General features: G+C 36.8%; 1 protein-coding gene across 2 annotated transcripts in view; it reads left to right on the top strand.

Moving 5' to 3' along the window:
- Positions 1-26,810, top strand: part of KCNH8 (potassium voltage-gated channel subfamily H member 8) — a 193,585-nt gene that overhangs the window by 41,438 nt on the left and 125,337 nt on the right. For both annotated transcript variants that reach the window (XM_074861308.1, XM_074861298.1), the window contains exon 2: positions 18,185-18,418. In XM_074861308.1, coding sequence (XP_074717409.1) covers positions 18,185-18,418 — 234 coding nt within the window. The remainder of the gene's footprint in view (positions 1-18,184; positions 18,419-26,810) is intronic.

Here is a 26,810-nt window from a genome sequence, read left to right as displayed (position 1 = left end):
GGGAAAAAGGAGGAAGGCAATCAGGGCAAAGACATATGCAAGTCTTATTTTTTACTTTGGAGTCGGAGGGAGGCTTCTCATGTGGAACAAAATCTGTATTTCCAGACTCCAGCATTTCTTACAAAATTGGCTCTTTGTTCTGAGGGTGCTCCATTCCATAGGGGTACAGGGCTTTTTCTGTGAGTTTCCAGTTTAAATCTTGTCTCAAGCTCGCTGTTGGAGTTATAATTGACAATCACTACTGTGACTCTTTTACATATGCCTCTTGTTGCCACTCAGGTTTATGCTTCTATGGTGTAACAAACTTGAATTACACACTGTGTCTAGAGACCGCTTTCAAACCACACTTAATAAATGCAGCCCCACCATAAGCATTGCTTTTAAATCAGAACTGACAAGGTAGAATATGTAATAAATGCATACTTAATTGACTGAACAACTCTAATTTCATTCATTCATAGAATTAAATCTAGAACAAAAAGATGTCAGTTTTAGAGTAGGGATGTCCTGCCTGTCCTCTACTTCTCTTCATACATAGCGGGCAGTCTGATCATTCAGAAATGGGCTGCTGTGGTCAAGACTTTGCCAGTTTGATACCTCTGCTTATATCACTCATTTTAATGCAGATAATTGTTGCATTCCTACAAGTTTTTATTAGCTGACTTGGTAAATATTCTTAAATAATTGGTAAGTAGTTGTTGCAAGTAATATAGTGACTGTTTAATTATAACTTATTTCTTTCTATGTTTGATGAAATGTAAGAACACATTTTCTGTTTGACCCAACTTCAGTTAAGGGTGTTCTACTTATTCTTTTAATCTTGAGGTTGAGCACAATGTCTCATTTCCTGTAGCTTAAAGCAAGGTATTAACTTCATTCAGCTTTCTCCAGTCTTGATGAATCTCTTCAAGATGACAATCTACTTGCAAGAGAGAAGAGTGGGTAATTATTGGTAAGGAAAGCTGTCTCACATCCTGTATGCATAACACAGAACTGTTGTTTTATTAGTGGATAAAACAGTTGGCTGTGAGGAAGGTTACTTACTCTTCGCTCTCAGAAAATGTTGTAATTCACAGTATAACTGGCTGCAGAAATAGGTCACAAACAATTAATTTCCAAGCTCAAATATAGTCCACAAACACTAACTTCAGTGTTTATCTTCTAGTTTTCAGCTCAGTTGCAGGCAGTGCCTTTGCATCCTTGTTCAGTAATCTTCTGACTGGGAATGTGGGAATGGAAAATGGCTTGAGTTAGCAATATGGAGCTGGAGAAAATAAATAAGAAACAATAAATGAGAAAAATTAGTGAGAAAGTGTGGAATGAAGGGGAGATATTAGAAATTAGAACAGTAAAATAAGCACGAGAAGGAAAGAAGAAGTATCAGTCTATCCCACGTGAAATAAAAAAATCCCAACCCCCAAAGCAAAAAAAATTCAAACACCCCCACACCAAATATAATAATCCAGAGGAATCCAGTGATTTATTTGGGAAGACTGAAACCCATTTTGATGTAATTCAGTCTGAGCACTGATTCTCAAGCACAAATCTACTATAATTGTGTTTTGATTAGTTTTGAATTTTCTGTTTACTTCAGTTCTGTTTTACTTAATTTCTAGTGAAAGAACAGCTGCTAAAACTGCAAAATAATCTTTAATAATCAGACCTGTGGACTGAGTATTAAACAACCAGTCTCATCCAGCAGACCTTGTGTGGTGGAGCACAGTTAGCTCAGACAGCACAGTTTCATCCAGACACAGGTCACTTAACAAAACCCATCAAAAGTCCTGCCACCTCTTTTCTTGTAAAAAGGATGCATTGGTAGTAATGAAGGATATGGCCTAGCTCTCCAAAGTCCCTTTATTTTTTCTGCTGTTAGTGATTTGCAGAAAGATGCAATATTGCAGAGGTTTGACACCTGTAGGAGTGAAGAAGTTGAATTAACTTCTGCTCTGGTGTCAGGGAAAATGTTGATTTAGTTACAGTTTTGGAGACAAAATATTGGAATTTTTAAGAAATTGAAACAAGAGAGTTATTATTCAGCATGCAATTGCAGAGGAGATCCCAAAAGACACAAACATTCCAATCCAAAATTTATGTAATGCTTGACATCTTAGTTATTGGAAAAACCATATTATAAATGGAATTGCAAAAGTTACAAAAGGCTTTTATCTGTTTTAACAGTCTATTAATGCACTTTTAGACGTGTCACTGGTGTTGCTTTTCTTTTAGAGTTTATAAATCTTCAAAGGTTATTAATTTACCAAACAGTTTTTCTGTTTGATACTGTTGTACTTTCTCCCCTAAACAGATAAAGATGACAACCTATCAACGCATGTTTTAAGCTTGTCAGATATTTTCAGACTGACATCTGAATGTTGTTTGGCACCATTGTTTTGCAGGGAGAAGGAATTTAAAAAATGAACAACAACAAGCTAAAAATAGTAAAGAGAATAAATAATGTAACATCTGTTCTAAAATGGAATAAAACAGTTTAGAAAAGAGAGAATATGGAAGTTTAGAAACAAATTCTATTTATTGACATTCAAATTAACAGCAACCTAAAATTATTATTGCCTTAGTTACTGTTTTGCTGTTTCTCTTTGATAACAATATTATACTTTAATAATATTGGCTAATTGTTAGACTGTGATCCTAAAATTATTGTCTCTTCTTGAGTCTGCACAGAAAATATTTTCTATGACATGAAAATGATTGTTATTAAAATCAAAATCTAATCTCCAGCTACTAGGGAAAAAGTGTTGAATTCAACTGAAATACTTCTCAAAAGTACTGAAGCTTAATTTAAGTTTCCAGATTTCCATCTCTTCTAGAGTAAGGTAAATTTATTACTGTCACATGAGTTGCCCTGGAGATGTACCAGAGTAACTGAGAGCATGAAAAATGAGATTTTAAATACATATATCTAAGGATGAAGATGATAAACCCTTTTTTGAAAGAGGAAAAAACATATATTGGTTAAAATGACATTCATTCCTTCTCATTATTAACTTGTTTCTTTAGGAAATCAAGGGGAGGTCATGATGATGCATATCAGGAAAGGTTTTTTGTTTGGTTCCCCCCTCCCAGCTTGCTTCTCTCCTTTACATTAAGTAGTAAAGTAAATTTAAGTAGCAATAACAGAGCTTTATTCTCTTTTTTATATCTTGATTTTGCTGTGCATGCTTGCAAACTCCAAAGAAACATCATGAAAGGTCAAACAGGTTGCACCTGAACAAGATTTTATTAGGATCCATTCTACTGAAGATTTTCAGACACACTCAGCATCTATTACATGATAAATAATTGTGGGAAGTGAAAGTGTAGACTTTAATCCTAGGTTTCTAATATCATATTCACAAGAATAACCTTTTTAAATGTATGTTGTGACAGACAATATAAGATGATAGGTCTAGAGACAACTTTTGGAGCAGTTTGAAAATCAAGTAAAAAAAAAGGGGGGGGGGGGTAGGGGGAAATAATAATAATGATGGGAACAAAGGGGTGCTTCGATGCCAGTGCTCTCACTGCTGCTGCATGAATCCTATGAAGGAATATAACCAGAATTTACATCACCAGTCAATAGCAAGCTTGAGAGTTTCTATTTTAGCTATTACTTTCTAGTTATGGATATGCTGTCTTTTAACCATTAAAAGTGGCACTTGATTTTGAGCAGATTAGCATCCCAAGGGAAGAAAAATCACAAATCACAACTTTTAAACATTAAAAAAGATAAATCACCCTAAAAGCCCAGTGACTGAAATAGTTTACAAGTATAATATGAAAAAAAAGTATCCGCTTGTAGACAAATATTCTGAGGATAGTCACATCTGATCTGGGCTCTTCTGGCCAGCAAAATTACAAAAGTATATACCCTGGATTCTTATACTATGCAAAAATACTGTGCAGTGGTGAACTAAAATAAAAGCCTTCAGATTAGCAAAAACTGAGCATATTTTAACAATCTCAGTAAAAAGTATGGATGCATACTCTGGATCAGAATGCTATTTTTACTGATTCTGTACTGATCTAAATCTATATCAATAAAACAGAGTTTGTTTAGAGATTTTCACTTTCACTATTTTCATGATGCAATACCATTGCATCATCCTAAAATTCTGAGAGGATTGAAATTAATATAGTCATGGCATGTACTTCTTTTTGTCCTGGTTCCAAGAAAACAAGATGTTTGCTGTACTATAGTCTGTCGGTTCCCCTCCCCCTTCCCCAGAAAATAAACTTGGGAACTTGCTGTATGATTTAAGAAATAGTAAATTTGCGCAATAGGCCTGCAGAAGAAACAACCAGAACCCACATAAAATATTTCAAGCCATTTGCTTGGCTCTCAGCACCTGGGAAGAAGTTCCACTTGGCTTACCCGTGTCTCTTAGGTGGAAGGTGTCCAGCTCCGGTTGTGCCAGCAGACCAACCAGCAAGCACACCTTGGCAGGCCAGGAAAATGTGCTCTGACTCTTCATGTGGGATCTGAAAGCAAAGTAAAATAGATAGGGACCTGAAGAAGAAAGAGAGGAACTGGGAGAACTGTGAGGGGGTGTATGCAAGGAGTAAGGAGTACTGCAGTAGAGAAGGAAGAGGATTTAAATTCTGTAGCATAAGGAAAGAAGTTATGAATATGATCTGCAGTGGAATGCAGTAAAAAAGTTGGTGGTTAGGAACTGTAAATGCCATTTAAAAAACCCCATATTTTAGTTCTCTCACAGCTAATAGTTAAGGAGCTTCTATAGTAGACTTGTTTTGTGAAAGGCCTACTTATGTTTTTTTTCCATGCAAATATTCCTAAAGTTTGATACCAAATACAGAAAACACAAATCCAACCAGTAAGCGTGCATGCACCTCATCTTGCTTTCAAAACAAAGCTGGCCTGCACACCGGGTGAAAGCACCAGGCGATACATCACTAATGGTGTCAGTTAACCATCAGTAATTCTGCGTTCTAAGATATGGGGTGCTGAACGCAGCGAGACATCAATGGGACACATCTGTCTCATGACTGAGAAACAGGCTTCTTGTGAATTATAATATTCTTGAAATATTTTATAAATTGCATATTAATCTTGTTATGAATGTGTTCTCTGTTTACTTGTCATTTTGCAGAGAGAAAACCCTTTAGGAAATGAAACATCTCAGTTACAGAAATATCTTGTCATGATCAATACAAATCTCGCCTACATGCCATGTAATGACAGAAGTGTTTGGCTAAATATTGATTTTTTTTTTTTTTTTAAAGATTTTTTTAGAAACAAATCATACTGGGTTTGGAAACGAAAAAAAAAATGAGTCATTTGTCTCTTCTAATTTAGTTTTAGTTACAGAAAGTGAAGTAAGACTGAGTCATTAGTTTTACCAGCTGAATAGGACTGTCTCAATTAGCATCAGCTCCCACTTCTTCAAGTGTGAAACAGCATAACTAAGAGCAGTGCCTGAAAATGCCTATCATGTTAGTAAGAAATGGAGCAACAACTAATTAACAGAAGTTTTAAACATTCAAATTATTGCATACAAAATATATTGAAAAATTTGAACATTACAAGATTTTAATCGAAAACATGGTGACGTGGTACAGGAATATATTTGTAAAGTTAAATCCCTAAGATTACCTCTCTTTACAAAAGAAGATATGAAACATTCCTTTCTTGTGGAAGCTGAAATTTGTACAGATGATTGCTAGGTTATTCAGTTTTCAACTGTGGGCATATATCTGATAGCAGATTATGTTTTTGTTGTATCTCTTGAAGACCGGGATAAGATCAAGGAGCGCAAACTGTGAACAAGACTACTCATTCTTTTCTAGGAAAGCCTAAACGGAAGAAAAAATTGTTCAGGAAGAGTAGTTGTTAAATGCTGTGAAGGCAGAGGTCAATGTGATTAACCTTTGTGTGTTATGTGTACTTCATAGTAAAAGTGTGGACAACATAGTACATGTGTACAACATGTACTTCATAGTAAAATGAAGATCAAGAATATGTGAATCTCAGATCCTTGCTTAATTAAAGTTTGAGGCAAATGCTATTTCTATTCCACTCTAATTAGTTCCTATTTCCTAAATCCAGTCAGAGACAGCTACCATAAAAATCAACATAAATCCCCTTTCTTAGGGATTCAGACTGCTCAAAGAAATAGTGATAGTTCTGGGGACTGCAATAGCAGTGGAGGCCACAACATGGGTAAATGGATGAGAAATAAGCTTCTCAGTAGTTTAAAGCAGAGGACCTGGATGACTTCCATACCTAAAAGAAATTGTTGAGAGTGCCTCTGAAGAAGGAAATGTAGGGACTATGGCATGGATTTTTGTCCTCTAAATGCCATTCATACTTTACCAATCTAGTAATTTATGAAAAGTGTGGGGCAAAAAAAGCCACACTGAAAATCCTTTCCTGAAATATCACCAGTGTATTACTCTCCAGAGGTCCAAGCATGTTTACTTTTCTTGCATGCTGCAAAAATGTCAGTCTATTATTGAGGCTCTATCCTGAGAAGAACAAAAGCTTTGGGAAATTGTTTTCTTTATTTCTTTTCTTAATTGATTTTCTTCCCTGTGTACTCTTTTACATTTTTATTACTATGTCGTATGAAATGGTAAACAGAAATAGCTTATCATTATTACTTTTAGGTTTTTTTTATAAGGCCGCAAAAAAACTTTGTGAAAATCGTTTTATTTGAAACTTCATTATATCAGTTTAAATTTTTGCATTTCATACATGTTTTGTTATTCAACTAATTTTTTTTAAGACATGCCCTTCTTGAAGCAGAGGTTGTATGAAAAAGGTATTTTTAAAAGTTAATTTAAATGTTAATTGAAAGTTAGTAGTACTTTCAGAGAAATAACCAATATATTTCCTGCTTCTGAAGAACCCTTTGAAATATAGTGGATTAATTGGTGGGTTAGAAAGATGGGGAATTGCTTCTCTTGGTCAGGTTTGCAAAACCCAAAACTTAATCCTATGACAGTATTCCAATTAATTTTGAAGGAGTATAACCAACTGAACATTTCTATATATTGAAAAATAAACTTCAAGATATTATTGAAAAAGATTACTTCTTGTGATGGTATTGATACTAAAAACATTTTAATATTATTTAAAAAATAGTGTTTATGTAATTTTCCCCTTGGAATTTCTTTAGTGAAGTAGAGTGAGGAAGTAAGGCCAAAGAGGTTAATGATCTGACCAGTGCAGACAACTGTATCCCACAGCATCCTTTAGAAATGTCAAGATAATTATGTTGATAGCAATTGTCTTTTCTGAATTCCTCTTCTTTTTATTTTTTTTCCCTCTCCAACTCTTTATTGTCTCTTAAGTTACATTTTGGTTTACAATTTAGGCTTATAAAATGCCATAGAACAGAAGAATCTAACAAAGTGCAAGTAGATGATAATACTGACAGAAGTATGCTAACACCTCCAACTAGTGAGGAATGAAATAAATAACAATTAAAAAGGGGAACAGAACCAAGTTTCAGAGTTCTGCCTCTCCATTTCTTCCATCTCCTGGAGTGAAAAGAAGTGAGTCTTGCTTACTTTAATATCCAAGCCTTTGTTAGGAGAGTGGGAAATTCAGGCAATAGGCAATATCTGTCTTTCCTGAGAGAGAGAAGGCTGATTAGCTTTTCCTGAAGCAAGTGAAGTTCTTGGGCAGGCCTCTGAAGGGTCTTTCCATCTAAGCTAAGGTTAAAAACTATTTGAAAGTTTTATGAAAGAGAAAAAAATTTTAAAAAGTAAAGCCTGGAAGTGTTCTAAAAGAGTTGGGAGACTTTTTCCTCTCTTCTGAATGAATCCCAATTTATTACTGTGTCAGATGTTGGCTTGTTATTTAGTGCTTGGATGATTGCCTTGATGAGAGACTTCATTCTTCCCTGAAACATATTTTCTTTTTGGCTCCTGCTGTGGCTTCTCAGTTTTCCACTGATGTGAATCCTGCACAGGAGTCCACATTAATATAGAAAACAGTGCAGCAGCACTCATGTTCTGACATGTTTGCTAGAAGAAGCCCTTTCTCTGGAGTATTGCGTCCTTGAACTGCTCCCCAGATTGCTCCCTACCACAGGCCACTGTGACACAAACTGGGTTACATTTGTTAGCATACAAAGAATTAGCAAAATTCGCCAACCACCTACTGACCTCTAAAGGGAGAGGTCCCATGCTGTCACTTCCTCCTCCTCCTCCATGCTTCTCTCCCCGCTGTCCCTTGCACTGAAGTTCTGAGCTCATATGACCATAGGATTCAGCCTGCTAATCCAGCAGGACTTTAATGCAAGTTTAAAAAAAAATAAAATAAAATAAAAAGAACACTTCTTTACTGCATCAGTTGATGAGGCCAGCTGGGTGACACAAAAAGCATGACGGACTGAGAAAACCTGCATAGGCAAGAGCAGAGGATGAGAGTAGGGAATGGGTAGGAAGTTTTGTGTTGCACAAAAGATGTTGAGACAGGCTTATGTACACAGAGGTTTTGTAGTGGAGCCCACAGCTGACACCATATATTGACTCTGAAAAGCTGATTTAGAAGAAGGGTAAAACAACAAAGGAGAGAGAGAGTGCAAAGGGAAAAGGAAAACTCTCTCCAGTGGCCAGCTGGGAGAAGCAGTGACAGGATCCCTAGAAGAGCTCTGGGCATTACTCCAGTGCAGCAGGTGTCAGTGAGGAAGATGGTTTTTTCACCTTGTTTTCCCCTAGTGCTATACACTTTTACCAGGATCTCCTCTAACCACCACTCCCCACTGGTTTTTCCCGTTAAATGATATCATTAGCGCTGACTGTGATACATGAATTAGCTGGCAGTGATGTGTATTTATTGTTTGTTAAGCTTGTGTGTACACCTATTACAGGTTAATAATTACTGAATACTTAAATTACTATTATTTACTTGGTTGTGCACAGTGTTTTGGTTCTCTCTAATAAACAAAATCTACAACGTGAGAAAAGGAGACAAGGGGAATGAAGGGGTCATTCTTAGATCAGTGATAGGTGCTTCCTGTGAGAACCACTATTCAGGCTTGCAGGTGCATGGCCATGAGAATGACAATATAAGATCAAGGATATGAGAAGAATAAAGGAAAAGTAATACTACAGAGGCTCTGAAAACACTGCCTCAACAGTGCAGGTAAGGATTACAGGGCTGTAAGTAGCAGTCCCATAGCATTACCAAGAATAAGGTACCGTGGTGCTTAAAGTACTGCATATTTTTTACTATTTCGATGTAAATCCACTATACCGTATGTCTTCTCTGCTTGTGTGAGAATATTTGTTTTAACAGGCCAGGTTTCACACATTTTGTTTGTTATATTAAAACAGCAATTGTAGATTTTGTGAAGTTTTCTCCTAAATCTTTCAGAGAGTTATCATTATTGCTATTGTAACTTAAGAAAGTTTATTTATGCTGTTGTGCACAATATGTGTGATGACCCTGTTTACTCATATTTACACATACAGGGAGGTCTGAAATGGAGTGATTTTGCTACACCACAGTATAATTCATGAGGTCAGACTCTTATTTCATGCACCTTATTTTGTTGGAATAAAAAGAAAACCAACAAAACCAGCAACAAAAGCCTGTACCTTTTCTCTCTTTCCTTAGTATAATTTTCACCTAAGAAATTAGTTCTACAGTATCTCACCTACAGATGTTCTTTGCCCTTTATTTGCAAGAAGGAAAGACATGGACAAGGTTAGGTACATTTACTCAACAATTAGAATCCACCTGCATATACAGTACAAAAGGGTTCTGTCAATACAGTAGAAGTCACCACAAGCTGGCATGAAATTGTCATGAGGGTCATAGAGGATTGTTAAAGTGACAGTGAACTGTCCCTAAATCATGTGTATGAGCTAACATACATGAAAAGAAGCTTTGAGCTTCTTTGAGTAACAACTTTGGGGTAGTACAGCGCTTGTATGAAATGATGAATGTTTCTTATTCAGAGAATATAATAGCAACATGGGATATTTGCACAGCCAGTAGTTTTTGACATAAGAAAGGTATGGATATTGTTATTTGGGTATCTCACATGTGGAAATGAAAACTGCATGCAAAAGCTCTGTGCTGTTACTATGTGCAGGACCAGATGCATCTGTGATAGTGATGGGTGAAAAGTTGAGGATGCTGCATCACTCCCTGTGGAGTGCAAGTGCTGCACTATATAGATGGTGCTGAGGAAGGATGACTACTGTCCCTTTGCCTTAAAATTAAACCCAGAGCTGGGTCTGGGTCTGTTTTGAGCACAGATCATTTTGTTCAGGTGAGGAACAGTGGTGTGAGATGCCCCACTGTTGCCAGAGAATTAGTACATTTATGACTTGTGTCTCACTGGAGTCTCTAGCATCCAGAGGCCATAGCCTGTTCTCAGTTTCTTCCATGGCCACTTCCAGGGCTTCAAGTGTAATTTGTTGTCCTTCATTCTTTTTGCAAATAATGGCTGAAAGTTCCCTGTGCTCAACATGTGGACAGTAAGCAGATTCAACTGGCCTTACATGGTAGCAGCAAGGGAAGGACCATGAAGTTTTTGCACTCTCTTTGCACTCGGATCCCTTTATATTTCCATGATGAAAATATTTTCTTTATGCAATTACTGCAACTTTCTTTTGTGTATATCATCTGCTGTACCACAGTGGTTTTTTCCATGGTCACTTCCAAAGGGGAAACAAATTTCCACAGAATCTACTCATTTCAAGTGATAAGATGAAACTTTCTCAATAGTAGGTAAATAGTTCTTCAACCCCAAATCATCACATTGTAAGGAAATCCAATTCCTTATTTCCAGTATAGTTGGCATCAGGATATTTTCCAAGCCCCTGAGCTACCACTCCATAACCAACATAGTCTCATAAGGTGAAAGGAGCATCAGCTTTCAAAGAGGCAGGAACATGATCTTTTAAAGGCATTTCACACTAGGTTCAAAATTTCTAGCTTAAGTTCTTCCCCTCAGGTGTGCAGGAATAACAGCTCATTAATCTATTTCCTGTACTCTGCTACTAGCTCTGTTAACAGCATCCGTAACATGTGGCTGCTCAGATATATTGCAACATCAGTAGCAGTACATACATTGAAGACAAATACACAAAGGGCTATCCACTGCAGTAGTATTACAAACAGGTTCATCAGGCATGATACTTTTTAAAGGCATGTGTAGGACACTAAACCCACAAAATATTATGCAATGGTGAAAGTCTGGTATGTCTGTAAACTGAGCACCAGTTGTGAGTAGGTGACATAGTGCTTAAAACAGCTATAAACAAACCAGCTTTCAACTCCTCATTTCATTCCTATTTCAGACAAGTGATAAAGGATGTGGACAGAATCATATTGGTAAATGTTTGACAAGGATGTGGCTCCTGTCTTTGAAAATGTTTTTGTTCAGGACTGTTCATCTGCAAACCTTTCTCTTAGTTGAATGCTTGAAACCAAGTCATGATCCCAGGCTCCTAAGTCATTAGGCTATATGATTTGAGCGTATGAGAATGCAATGTGTTCGTTTCACTTATAGCAATTCCATTTCGACCATTCTAGGTGAATTTTAAATCAACAGAACAGTCTGGAAAAAACCAGCAAATTAAATATAGCTGGGTTACACAAATGGCCCTTCTGCCTGGTGGATGAACTTAAAATTTCCATGTATTTCACTGGAGAAATTGCAAAACATGTTTCCTTTGGAGGTGGGAATCTGTGCACTCTGCTCTCCAGTGGGCACCTGCAGAAAACACCAAACAACAGCTGAACTCCCTTGTCAGGGATAGAGGGTTCAGTTCTGCCAGGTAAACAAGCAGCTTCAGTTCCCATTGAGAAACTTCTGGGTGACACCGCGTGGTTACAATGTGCTGACGACTCATAAATTGCAGTTTCTCTTCACTGCTAATGTCTTCTTTTCTCTGTCTTTTCCACTGACAAGTGCTGTTTCACTTCCAACATTTCAATGCATATAAAACTGCATGCTAGCATTTAAATATTTGACAACTGCAATATAGCTTTTTTAGTTATATCAGCACTGTGTGCTGGCAGTCACTGCACAATCAATAATGCAAATAAATCTGGTCAAATAGAATGTAATTTTTTTTACTGAAAAATTACATTTTGTCAAAATCAACGCAGCTTAAAGGTGGGAAAATAGATATTTTATAGCAACCTTGATTCAACTTCATATATTGGATTTAAATTTTTGTTGCACATAATATATGTAATGTGAATTTGTAATTCCTGGCAAATATCAGGAAAAAAGTAAAAAGACATATATTAGACTAGTTCCTCCTGAGGAAAAGATATAGATGTCTGCTTCTGCTAGTGGAGTTTAATTTTGAAGAACTTCAAAGCCATCTCTGCTAAAAGTTCCTCTCCTTTACTATAGTTCATCCATTACAACTGCACTTATTGTTAAATGAGCAGTAACAGCGTTGCCACTATTTGAACAAAGTCCTTCTCATTCCTTATACTTTGGAGTTCAGGTGGATGCAAATGAAATTGGGATTAGAAAAGCAATGGGAACATGTACAGAGATTTGTAATGAAGGAGCAAATTATTTATTTTTCTTCTCCTCCCCACCCCAAATCCCAGGAGTCTATTCACCATGAGGGTTATTTTTGCTTTTGTTTTTTATTTTGTTTCCCTCTGATACTGTCTGGCTTTTTGATCTGCTTTGTTCTAGGAATAGGTACTTTGTTCATAAAGAAAGCTGCAATCATTTTTCCAGTATTGACCTGATGCAGTAACGGCACTGAAGGCTGGGTTCAAGTTTGTTTAACACTCAGTCTCTTAAACGGCTTATGATCTGTGTTTATCAAGACTAGGAGATGATTTAGCATCCAGATGCCCAAGTTCTGCTTGAATGTCTCTATGGTGAACTACATCAGAGATTAACTCTTTTTATAGCTATAAATATTGTATGCAGGAAAGCATTTTCACTGTCAGACTAAATATTATTGTAAATGCAAATGATTTCTTAGCTGATTAATTCAGAACTTTTCTACATAATGGGAATTCATTTTGACAATCAATGCTGGTTAAGTGGGAACTATGGCAGCTCACCCTTGAACTGAGTCCATAGAGCTAGGTACTTCAAATATTGTTTTATACTCTGAATTTGTAACTGTTACCCAATTTTATTGATACATTTCCTTGTAGTGTCAGCCTTTATTTGAAATTACTTTGCCAATTAAATCAATTATACAGTTTACACTGATGGGTCCTTTGTTCATCAGTCCATACTTGTAGTTTCTTACATAATAATTCTACCTTTTACTGTACTACTGTAAATTCACTGGAATATACAGTATTTTTTTAGTGAAGAGTGAGAAGAGGTACTGGTATAATCAACGTTTTTTTTTTTTGCTGATTCACCCAGATCTGGATAAATCTTAACCTCACACTAGTGACCCAGTTGACTACACTGAGATTTTCAAGAGGAACTTTAATATTTGGAAGTGTATGCATTTTAAAATCATTTTGGTCTCAATCAGATTCAAAGGACTGTAGTTTTTAAATGAGCTTGAACTCTAATTAAACTCACTTGCAGATAAATGTGCTGATATAAAGCTAAATGTTTTCATATGCTATTTTAATCATTCAATTAGGCAATCTTAACTGTTAATGTGGTCATGTTCTCTGTAACAGTAATTTGCATGAACCTGGGATGAGACTTCTCTTGTTAAGTTGCCCATGTAGAAACTATGGAATCAAACCTAAATGTAGTAAAACCTTTGATCCAGAAGAATTACGGACCGTTCTTTATTTGATAGAGTAACTATGTGAGTCACTTGTTTAATTAATGCAGCTTCTTTGATTGCTAGGGATTTTTTTCTTTTGTAGGTTTTCTTCCTTTTTAATTCATAAGTAATTTAATATTTAAAATTATAATGATGGTTGGCTGTGCTGAGTTGCACAAGAACTCAGATGTTCTCTTCACTGATAAAGATGAAGACTTGCAGAAACCATCTAGGCTTTGATTGAAAAGAACTGTTACAAGAGCTGGGGAAGCACGACGATGAGATTTATAGCAGTCATAACTACAGTATTAAAGAAAAAACCCTTTTGTAATTTTTCACTAAATAAGATGACAGCAAGATTTATCAAGGGAGTGCTGACTTTAATTGTAACATGGTCTCATTACAAACAGTCAGATAAATTGTGTACATTAATTATGAAGAGAGAATTGCATAATAGCCTTTTCCCTTTAATTATCTCAATTCTAAAACTCTGTCATGGGATGTTTAACAAACCTATCTCTCTGTATCAGATGGCATGTGATATAAATTTGTTCTGTTTCTTAGGTTATAATTTTTGGGTATGAGGTCATTGAAACAGGGTGACGGTGTGTAAGCCTGTGATTGAAGGTGTAGTTAGCATGGTTCTGGTTCAGCTCCTCTAATTGTCTCCAAGTTTATGCTATATGTCTGGCAGAGGTTTCTGGAAACCATGCAAGTCTTCTGTTGATAAATGTCCTATCCACTCCAATATGTCCTGCTTCCAAAGCAAATGCAGGCATGCAAGCTCCTAATAGTCCTCCTTCGAATTTTCATGTGAAAAAGTCATTTGATCTTCATAGAAAATGAGCTTAAAGGAAAAGAAGCATGGCTGAAACAAATCTGCTTTTAAATTGTGCTGAAGAGTTGTGCAATACCTCTGTAATATTAATCCATCTCTGCTGATTTACTGCTGAAGGAAAACTTTGTGAATGTTGTTGGATTTTTTTTGTCTAGGCTTCTTATCTCATCTTTCAGAAGCACTTTTAAATCATCCTTTACACATCACATGCAGGCTTGAACATACATCCAAGTATTTTTATCGAAAGCTAATATACAAATACATAATTTGAATAATTTTATTTATTTCGCACAGACCTACAGCCCTTAATTTCTGAACTGAAGAGTGCTACTCATGGTTTTGTCAAAATCTGTTCTTTTAGATCGTATGCAGATTTGCAGCAGTTCTCTGTTGTTGCAAAGGCCCTGTACTCTGAAACAGTCCCAGAGGCTCAAGGTTACATCTTTCTCAATAGATCGTAATTTTAGTTTGAATGTGTTTTCTTCTCTAGAAAAGAAAAACAACCAACAAAACACCCTATCAGTAATCTAGTTCTGTCTCCTGATCAATCAACCTGAATAAAAGAGCTTAATATTCAGGCTGATATACTGAAAGGAATAATATGGAATTCAAAGTCATCTTTATTATAATGGAAGTGTCACAATCTACACATAAACATACCAAAATATACAGACCAATAAGTTTGTACCACTCATTGCAACTTTCCTACTGTAAGTTCAAAGATAAGCAAAAGTGCTGTCTTCCAGTCCATGGATTTCTAATAAATTATTCTAAAAAAAATTTCATTCTTCCTACTCTGGATTTTAAGATCCAGGTAGCTATCACTGAAGATCATAGAATTAAATGATGGGGTTTTTATTTGTGTCACACTGAAGCCTGAATGATAAAATTTCACTCTCATTTCTTGTTTTTTGAAATATTTTATGGTGCTTCATGTGCACTACGAATAGCAAGTGATATAAAAGATTCCAAGCTATGAAAATAAATTACAGAAGTAAATAAACTTAACCAGTATATTTTAAGATTTTTTTTTCAAATGTTTTGTGTAATAGGTAAATGTTAATTATCACTTAATAAATATTATACTGAAGAATTTGGTGAAACAGGTAATTATTGGACAAAATTATGTTGCTTGATCCTTAAATATTACAAGGAATTTTTTCAATATATTATTTAAATATGTCCCTTAGTCTACTAGTTTGGGATTGTAAGCACATCTTTCATCATTTGATTTGAACTTCAAGCTCAAGAAAAACAGAAATATATTTCTGATTGTATTTTCCTGAAGATGGTGCTTTACTGTTGTACTCAAAGTTCAGCAAAATTAGTCTTACAAGCCTTATCAGACATCTGCTGATGTTAATTATTCTAGCTGGCACTGGATTGGCTTTTCAAAGTAAATTATCTTCTTCTATGAATGTTAAAGTAACCAAAAGTATTCTGGGTTTGTTTTGATGTACAAACTCTGACAGTAGAGTTTAGCCATCTTAAATTTTTCATAAAATCATGATATGCTTTGCAAGATCCAGTGTATTCCTGTTCATGATTATATTCAAACACTCCTGCATTCTGAGAACATCCTCCTTACCCTTTCTGTCCTTTTGGTATTTCATATTCTGTCTCATGCAATTTACAACAATTAGAATTTAAAAAAAAAAAAAAAAAAGTCTTTGTGTCACATAATTATATCTTAAACAATAAGAAACCCAGGAGTAAATTCATTTGATAGCTTACAGATGCATTTGGAAAGTATGAACCGCAGGTTTTACGATGCAACACTGTCATTAAACTGCACTGCAAGCATATGATTTTAATTCTTCTGGTGGTGTTGGGATTTTGTTTTGTGTTGACAGGGGGAGTATCATGTCAGTGCATGAATGGTAATACTTATTCCTTAGTTAGGCAAATAAAAATGATAGGCTAAGTCAACCTCTGTACTGAACCAGAATGCATTTTTAAATCACACTATTTTGTAAATGAGAAAAATCTGTTTTAATATAACAATCATTTATTGAAAGACTTTAATTAGATTTAAGCAAAAGGTGAGTAATTGAAATAAAGTCTGAAGAGCAAATCGATCATTTAATAAACCTCAGCATTACCTTTAAAATACTGAAATCTTAGCAGTATCAGCCATAGTATTTTATCCCTTGGGTAAATAAAGAGTAACATAGCTGAAGTTGCTGGAATTTCATGGATGTAGAACTCTTGTGACAGTTAAGGCTGAAACAGACCTATTTTTCCTCTATTTTAGTTTATGAATTCTGTTCCTCCTTTCCCCATTCATGAATAATATATCCCTGTATGGGGATTAGGCATATCAGCCTGAGTTTTCCATTAAAATAGTTCATTTTTTCTCTTTAAATTTATGAATATTTATCAGCGGATTCTCAGTTAGTTAATAGTATTTTCCCTTAATACATACACATGAATCCACATGCACATAGTTCTGAAAAATGAGAGGTATCTGTCTTGGGACTAGACTGCTCCTAAACTCCCGCTAGCAAGCTGTAAGGTAAACATTCCTTAATAAGCAATAGGCAAAAAAATAGTCTTTCCTCTGTCAATGTGAAATGTAGACAGATTCCTACCATAAAACTTTTTTTTTTTTCACTTCAAGATAAGGAAATATGCACAAAAAAACTATGTGAAAACTTCATATATTATTTGGAAAGGATCTCCATGCTAATTTAAAAAAACTATAAAGTGCTAGAGCTGCTGACGTAAACTGAAGATGAGACTCTAAGGCACAAAACCTTCAAAGACACTTCAGAAAGGGGTGGAAATGAGCTATTAGGCTGCAAAATTTGGCAAAGATTTGAACTCAATTTAGAACATTGTTTTTTGTTGATTGATGTCCGTGTCAGTTCTTGAATTTATCATACATGATAGTTGCATCTTACACACACTGGAAAATTATAAAGTGCATTAAGGTGTAACAGGATGGTGAATGTTTGATATGCCTCTTTCATAGGGGAGAAGTATGTTGGGGCTCTGGAAGACAGCTGATAGTGCTTTTAGATTAAATCTTTTTCCCTCACACAAAAAAAAAAAAAAAAAAGAAAAAGAGAAAACAAAGGACAAACAATTCCATGTAGCTTCCAAATGTCCTTCAACCTTACTTTTAAGGATTCCCTTGCAAAATTATATAATAGAAATTAGTTTGAGTGTTGATAAAGGTTAGCTTTAGCTTATTGAGAGCATAGAGGGATTAGATTTTTTTTAAGATATAGCTGTGTCTGTTCAGACTGCAAAGTAGTCTGAGTGGCAACATAACACAGCACCTTTGAAATTTCTCAAAAGCTGCCATGTTTGACACCAGTCTTTGGTCAAGTCATTGTTTTAATGTGCTAATATCCATCTCAGAGGCAGTTATAAATTATTGCTTGGGGATGTAATGAGGCAAGCTGTACATATCCATGAGGAACCATTGTATCAAGGTGTTCCGTGGACTGTTAGACTTGATTTCATTTTAGACTAATGGTCTAAAAACAGAAGTTACATTCTTGTTTGCAGGCAATTGGGACTTTGCTTTTAAATGTATGTCCATTTGTGCCTTCCTATGGAGCTAAAGGAAGTCTTATGTCAAATGATATAGAATTCAGACTGTAATTCATGTTTTACTTTTGTGTTCTTCTACAGATAGCAACTTCATTCTTGCAAATGCTCAGGTGGCTAAGGGATTCCCTATTGTTTACTGCTCAGATGGCTTCTGTGAGCTTGCTGGATTTGCACGAACTGAAGTCATGCAGAAGAGCTGCAGCTGTAAATTTTTACTTGGTGCTGAAACAAATGAGCAGATGATTCTTCAAATTGAGAAATCATTGGAGGAGAAGGTAGAATTCAAAGGAGAAATCATGTTCTATAAGAAGAATGGTAAGATTTTCTTTCCTGTTTTGTTAGTCCCAAAGAATGAAACTTAGTATTCATGCATATAATATACAATATGCATTTCTGTGTAATGATTTTTTATGTCCATAATCAGACCTACAAGATTAGATTTGAATAAAGACAGTTGTGTACACATTGAAACTATGTTTATGTTAGTGTTACTGATTTTACATAGGTATATGACAAGTTATAAAGCCGCATAAAAGAAATTCAGGTTCCTAAACTGCATTGTGAGACACTGTATTACCTGCACTCAGTATGACGTTGCATTTTCTACTTTTTCGTATATTGAAGTTCTTACCCCTTCTTGTGAAACTGTAATTTAAAAAATACTCACCATAAGGTAGACAGTGGCTATGTAAAATTTTCAGTCCCATAAATAAAATGCTCAGAGGTTTGAATGATCCAAGTGACTTGTTCTCCACAGTCACTATATATAAACACAATAATAATGAATTTCAAAAGTGGTTAAGTACTCTAAGTAAAATTTATGTTTACGTATGTGTTGTCACATAAAAAAGTTTCCAGGCTTCGGTAAATTTCAAGTTGTACCGCCAAAGCTTTCACTCTTGTGGTAAGGCATTTATAAGGACCATTTCAAAGTCAGGATGAGTGAGCCATGGAAGAAAGCACCCCATGATGCACACTTATCAACTTGTTTCATTTATATCGGGCTACTTCAGTGTATCTATTTGGTAAGCATTTACACTGCTATTATTCATGTGATCCTCAAATAGGTGACACTAACTGTGAGATACTGACAGGATTGCAACCACCCCAGTGCCATAGGAGCCTTCACATGTGCTTAATGATCCATGGGCTCAATGGATCCATGGGTGCCTGTGGGGTATCACCTTCTGTTTCATTGTATGGCTGGAATTTCTAGGCATATGTTTAGGCCACATGTTTTCCTCATAGAGCCTACTTGTGCTCTTCTTTACTAATGAAACATTTCGTCTCAAATATTATTACTATTACATTAAATAGTTTAAAAAGTTATTTTCCAAAAGTAATAACTGTGTATTGACAAGAAGGTAGTCAGTGATCTAGTGTGTTAAGAGAAGGCAGCTTCACTTTCCCTGACATACATAGAAATGTTGCTTAGTTGGCTTGTCTTCATGACCTCTGTTTTTCACAGTATGAAATTTTGAAGTGACTCTGAAGATGCTGCTAAATGTTGCCTCCTCTTGTCTTTTTGGGAAGACCTGGGGTGTGTGTGTTTGTTGTTTGTTGGGTTTTAGAATTTAGAAGATACTCCCGTAGTTCCTTGAACTCATGTTTCAGGAAGGATATTCAAAGAAAGTAGTTTCAAATTTGTAAATCATGACTGAATATAGGGAAAAAATGATCTTAATCTGGAAAGATGAGCTGTTTTTCTCCAGTATTTTATCATGATAAGTGGGCACGGCGAGAAGATATTTCAATGTATGTGTATGTTTTAGCTTTACTTCTTTTATTTATTTAACTGTCTTGGTCCTGAATGATAAATTGTAATTCCTTTTCACTATGAAGGGGTGTTTCAAACCTATAATAGATATGATTAATGCAGGCAGAAAGAGATTACAGGTCAATTTGCTTTTCAGTGAAGCAGCTGAACCACAGATAAATAGATAAAGAGAAATTGTTTAGGATAAAAGAATTCCCACAATCCATCCTATTTGCATCCCTGTGTATAATTTGACTGGAAGCCATTCCAAGACATTTTCTGAGTATGAATAAATTTCCCAGACTGCCTATTATGTTTTTCATTTTCATGTATTTCTGTACCACTGGGAAACAGAAATAAATAGGTATTAAAATAACATGAGACTGTTCTTGAATAGAAGAAAAAATTATCTTAAAAAATAATCTTGTTTTTTCAACAGAGCTGCAAAGTACAGACACCAAATTTGGTAAATCATCCATTTTAGCTAAATGTTTTGAGTTTGGGTTTTTTTAGAAGAAAAATTGAACTTCTAAAGCTGTTAGGCTTATTCAACATTGACAGGAAAAAAAAGAAAAATAAAATGTCTTTGTTGCAGAGAAATGTTTTAAAAATGTAAGAACTTTGGGAATTATGGCCCCAAAATGACTGTGTGGATACGTTCGGGCTTACCTGATATTGAAAATAATTGTCAGTTAGGCTAGTGTCTAGTGTAATGCCAGGATCATGGGTCAGTGGGAGACAAATAACTAACCATGTCTATTCATCACCAGGTTACATTTCACTGTCCCCTTTAGGACTTTAGAGTGAAACTAGGTATCTGGCTTTAGTCCACACTTCAGAGGTACAGCCTTGCTCTGTAAGCCTAACTACAAGACCAAATGAACACTTTCACGGATATCTTCAGGGATAGAAGTTCAGCTTCCGGGATAATTCTGAGCTCACAGAAAAGATTGACGTCTCTCAGCATACTTCTTAAAACTTAATAATGAGTACAACATTATGATAAGAAATAACTATGAGGGAAATGGATGTATGAACAAAATAACTTATTCACAGTTTCTTCTGTATTTGATCTAAAATGTAGAAGCTTGAAATTTGTAATTAATCTTTTTTTCTTCTTTTTCCCCTGTCTGTGTCTTATCTTTTTGGAAAGAAATTCAAGCTTCCAAAACCGAATATGGGTTGATTTCTTAATTGTCACATTTTTTAGTATTTTGAATTTTATTTAAACTTAGTTTAAAACTGATTTAGTTTTTAACATTAAATTAGATTATTCACTCTAAACAAGCAGTGATTCAAGCTTGGGACTTAAAGCTCTTACTAGTTTTGATCTGAATTTAGTAAGCTTGAATATGGGGCCCTTCACAGTTACTTAACCATCATTTAAAGAAGCCACATAGCACTTCTCCTCAGTAATTGTTAGTTAAAGGAATGATTGTTATAACTAAAGCAACTCCAGCAACCCACATGCAATTTCATGGAAGTTCCAGACTACTCTGAGCTGACACTGCAGCAAGTAAGAGTGGCATGCAAGGAGTTAGGTAGGAAGCTGAATAAAACGGATTACCTGTCTGGAGGATAAAATGCAGGATTTCATTGTCGTCGTCATTTGGGTTTGGATCTTAACAGAAGGATGATCTTCAGCGGTTGTGTTCTGACCAAACTAGAAAACAATCCTCCTGGAACAACTAGTAGTGGGTAGGAACTTTTCTCTATATGTGTTTTTCCTTTTGAAATTTTAATGAATCCTTAGAATAGGATAAGCTGGCTGTACCTTCTCATCCAGGATATCTTCTACCATATTAGCACAGAACTATGGAAGCAGCTTCAGAGAGAGATGTCTTTTGAAAATCCCACTCAAAATACACTTTTCATCACAGTTTCAGCATTTAATCTGATTCCTCATTCAGTTTCTAAATTTTCATTCATCAGAACTATATTGGGTTTTTGAAGGCAAATACAAAAGGAAACTAGCAAGAGACAAGGAATTTTATGATTGTTGCCATCTTCAGAAAGTTTTAAAATTAAAAAAATCAGTTAAGCTATGTAAACTTTTTTTCCTCTTATTATTTCTACACTTTCTTTAAAACACCTGCAACAAATTAAAGTTGTCAGTTATGATAATGAAAACACAAAGTAAACTTTTTGAATTCAAGTGAGTTGTGAGAAAAGAACTCACTGGATCTCTTTTTTAGAGTAATCTAAAAGCAGATGGACACTATGCTGAGGAACTGCAATTAGAGAAACCATTCTTTTTCTTTGTGCCAAACCACTGCAGAAATTTGTCAATAACAAGTACATGTAGAATGAGGTCTTCACAGTTCCCCAAACTGATGTACAAATAAGCAGCAGTGTGGATTTTTTCTTTTTCTGTTACAGCCTAAAATCATGCTACAATAAGCCCTATAATCATTGACTTAGTCCAGTCTAAGCTCTTCATCTTCAGTTGCTGAGAAGGTCATACCTTGGTTCCCTTATGACCCCATCAGACTCATTTCCTATGTCTCAAAAATCAGTTTGTAGTATTTTAAGAGAGGTCTGTTCTTCCACATATGCTCTTAAGACCTGCAGTAGTCCTACAACCTTCCTTCATTGAAAGGAAATTGACATCTTTCTGTGTATGTGTAACTTGTGTGAAAGACTATGTAATCAGCGATGGCTACTTCTGACTTACAGATGTTTGAGAGGCTTTACTGTGGTCTCCATTGTATCTGTGCACCCCAGCAACAGGGCTGTTTGCTTAGGCTTTTGAGGGCAATTAAAAATCTCTGCTGTAAGAGGACTGGAGCAAGTGGGTATTGCTGGGACCACCATCACAAGTTGCCTTAGGACTCGGCTGCAAGCAGAGTTTGCTTGATTTGTGGTAGACAACAGGGACTCAAGGGACTCTTTGTCACTTTCTATGTGTAAACCAATTTAAACACTTTCTGAGGTATGTCTTGGGCATGTGTCTTGTAGTTCTTGGCCTTTAAAGATTTGCTAAGTAACTTACAAAGTCACGAATTTAAGAGTCAGTAGAATTAAATCAAGGTATTTGGGCTCTTTTCATCAGTGTAGGAGAATATGTGTTTTAATAACTGTGTATCCTTATCTGGAAGGTCAACACCAAGGTATTATTTCAGATGAGTGGAATATGAGAGGAGAAAGGGTGAAAGGTAGAGCCTCTGATTGAGTTACTGGATATCATCAGCAAAAGGCCATTTGAAGTCTTGGTGTAATAGCGTTCTCATATAAGCTGCAATGACAGGCACAGGCAAATGAAATAAGCCTCAAGCCATGAGGCATCATCTATAGCTTCTGCCACAGTTGCAGTTGAATAATTTGGCTACAGGATAACAAAGACTACATTACATTATTTGCAGTTAATACATGACTTGCGCTAAGCAAACAAAGCAAGCTTTTTTAGATGATGAGTTTAATCTTATTTAAAATTATAGAAGATTTAATTAATTTTAAAGAAATTTAAGGAAAATTAATTTCCTTTAAAATGAAACAAAATTGGGTTTTCTTAAAGCTTTTCTTTACAAAAAATATTTTCTCATTGCAGAAATTGTATCCCTTTTTTCCAACAAGAAATTTAAATACCTACTTTTAATGGTTGTCTGAAAATATCCTGTAGCATTTTGAAGCATGGAAGTCATATGGTACCTTTTTAATATGAACTGACTTCCTGCTTTAACAATCTCCTGAAATCCACCATGTCTTTGGGAAACTTCAAGCCCAGCAGTTAGAGAAGAGGCATTTAATAGAATTTTCTAATTGAAAAAAAAAAAAAATTCCATACGGAAAAATCAATTTTTTAGTGACGTCTAGTTACCAATGTAGAGGAAGTCCCTTGAGAAGTTACTTGACAGGATAGTTCATAGCAATGTGATCTCACTCCTGCCCTGCCTTGAAAACATGGCCTAAAAATAAAAAAGCTAAAAAGCTTTTGTGGCTGGGTTGCTCACATTATCTAAATTATAGTACAAAATACAGGAGGAGGGGAATAAGAAGAGCAAGTAATACTGAAAAATTGATATAATGATAATCATAGGATCATAGAGTGGTTTGTGTTGGAAGGGACCTTAAAGATCATCCAGTTTCAACACCGCTGCCACGGGCAGGGACACCTTCCACTAGACCAGGTTGCTCAAAGCCCCATCCAACCTGGCCTTGAACACTTCCAGGGAGGGGGCATCCATAACTTCTCTGGTCAACCTGTTTCAGTGTCTCACCACCCTCACAGTGAAGAATTTAGTCCTTATATCTAATCTAAATCTACCCTCTTTCAGTTTAAAACCACTACCCCTCATCCTATCATGACGCTCCCTGATAAAGAGTCCCTCCCCATCTTTCCTGTAGGCCCACTTTAAGTATTGGAAGGCCAGCACTTAAAGAAGTACTTAAAGAAGGCCTTAGAGCCTTCTCTTCTCTAGGCTGAACCACTGCAACTCTCAGCCCATCCTCATAGGGGAGATGCTCCAGCCCCTTGATCATCCTCGTGGACCTCCTCCAACAGGTCCATGTCATTCTTAGGTTGGGGTCCCCAGAACTAGACACAGCACTGCAGGTGGGGTCTCAGGAGATGGAGTAGCGGGGGAGAATCCCCTCCCTCGACCTGCTGGCCACACTTCTCTTGATGCAGCCTAGAATATGGTTGGTTTTCTGGGCTGCAAGCACACGTTGCTGGCTCATAGTCAGTTTTCCATCCACCCATACCCCCAAGCCCTTCTCTGCAGGGCTGCTCTCAATCCACTCATTGCCCAGCCTGTATTTGTGCTTGGGATTGCCCCAACCCTTGTCCAGGACCTTGCACTTGGCCTTGTTGAACTTCATGAGGTTCACACGGGCCCACCTCTCCAGCCTGTCCAGGTCCCTCTGGATGGCACATCCCTTTCCTCCAGCGTGTCGACCGCACCACACAGCTTGTTGTCATCAGCAAACTTGCTGAAGGTGCCCTCAATCCCACTGTCTGCATCACCAACAAAGATGTTAAACAGCGCCAGTCCCAATACTGACCCCTGAGGAATGCCACTTGTCACTGCTCTCCACTTGGACATTGAGCTGTTGAGCACAACTCTTTGAGTGCGACCATCCAGCCAATTCCTTATCCACCGAGTGGTCCATCTGTCAAATCCATGTCTCTCCAATTTGGAGACAAGGATGTTGTGCACTACAGCGTCAGATGCTTTGCAGAAGTCCAGGTAGATGATGTCAGTTGCTCTACCCTTATCCACGAATGCTGTTACCTCATTGTAGAAGATCATCAGATTTGTCAGGCACGATTTGTCCTTAGTGAAGCCATGTTGGCTGTCACCCATCATTTCCTTATTTTCCATGTGCCCTAGCAGAGTTTCCAGGAGGATCCACTCCATGATCTTGCTGGGCACAGAGGTGAGACTGACTGGCCTGTAGTTCCCTGGGTCTTCCTTTTGTTCCCTTTTAAAAAATGGGGGTTATGTTTCCTCCTTTCCAGTCAGCAGAAACTTCATCAGACTGCCATGACTTCTCAAATATGATGGATAGTGGCTTGGCCACTTCACCAGTTCCCTCAGGACCTGCGGATGCATCTCTTCAGGTCCCATGGTCTTGTGCACCTTCAGGTTCCTTAGATGGTCTCAAACCTGATCTTCTCCTACAGTGGTCAGTTCTTCATTCTCCCAGTCCCCACCTTCACCTTCTGTGTCTTGGGTGGTGTGGCTTGAGTGCTTGCCAGTGAAGACTGAGGCAAAAAAGTCATAAGAGTACCTCAGCCTTCTCCATATCCCCATAACCAAGTCTCCTGCTTCCTTCTGGAGATGGCCCACATTTTCCTTAGCCTTCCTTTTTATCACCGATTTACCTGTAGAAGCTTTACTTGTTTTCCTTGTTGACATCCCTGGCCAGATTTAATACTAATTTAGTTCTACTTGGCCTTTCTAAACTGATCCTTGGCTGCTCAGACAGTTTCTCTGTATTCCTTACAGGCTTTCTGTCCTTGCTTCTACCCTCTGCAGGCTTCCTTTTTATGTTTGTGTTTGTCCAGGAGCTCCTTGTTCATCCATGCGGGCTTCCTGTCATTCTTACCTGACTTCCTCTTTGTTGGGATGCATTGCTCCTGAGCTTGGAGAAGGTGATTCTTGAATACAAACCAAAGTTCTTGGGCCCCTCTTCCCTCCAGGTCTTTAACCAATTGGTACTCTACCAAGCAGATCCCTGAAGAGGCCAAAGCCTGCTCTTCTGTGAAGTTCAAGGTAGTGAGCTTGCTGTGTGCCCTCCTCACTGCCCTGAGGATCTTGAACTCTGCTATTTCATGGTCACTGCAGCCAAGGCTGCCCTTGAGCTTCACGCTCTGCATCAGACCCTCCTTGTTGGTGAGAACAAGGTCCAACATAGCACCTCTCCTTATTGGCTCTTCTATCACTTGGAGAAGGAAGTTATCATCGATGCATTCCAGGAACCTCCTGGATTGCTTATGCCTTGTTGTGTTTTCCCTCCAACAGAATATCTAATATTAGTCAATATCTAATTGCAATTACATGAGCCATAAACAATTATTTTTATATTTATAAATACATCATCTTTTTTTTTTCATTTTTCCTTCTTCCTTTTTCTTTCTTTTTTCTTCCCCGCTTCCATATAGCTCAGTAGGCATGAGGAAGTTTCATTGATCTTGGGGAAATCCTTCTCTTAAAAAAGCAGTGTGGTTGTGGATGTAGACAGAAGGCATGTCCTTATTTTCCTCTGTTTCACAGAAGAGGGAATTTTTTGGCTCCTTTCCTCTTCAGAGACTTCATCTGATTTACCCACATCCTCTGATGAAAGGTAATATGTAGCCTTGAATTGTGTAAATGTTTTAGAGACAGTCCCAGCTTCTGCAGCAGAAGAGGAAGACTGGGCAGACTTCTGCTCCTCCAGAGAGCCCTGACGTAAACTCTGCAGAGCCATGGGTGAAGCAGTCAGCAAAAGCCTGTGAGGAGACAAATAAGG

Source organism: Strix uralensis, chromosome 1 (assembly GCF_047716275.1).
Source record: "Strix uralensis isolate ZFMK-TIS-50842 chromosome 1, bStrUra1, whole genome shotgun sequence".
Classification (NCBI taxonomy): Eukaryota; Metazoa; Chordata; class Aves; order Strigiformes; family Strigidae; genus Strix; species Strix uralensis.
The sequence above is the reverse complement of the archived record's forward strand: the minus strand, read 5'-3'. Positions and strand labels throughout refer to the sequence as shown.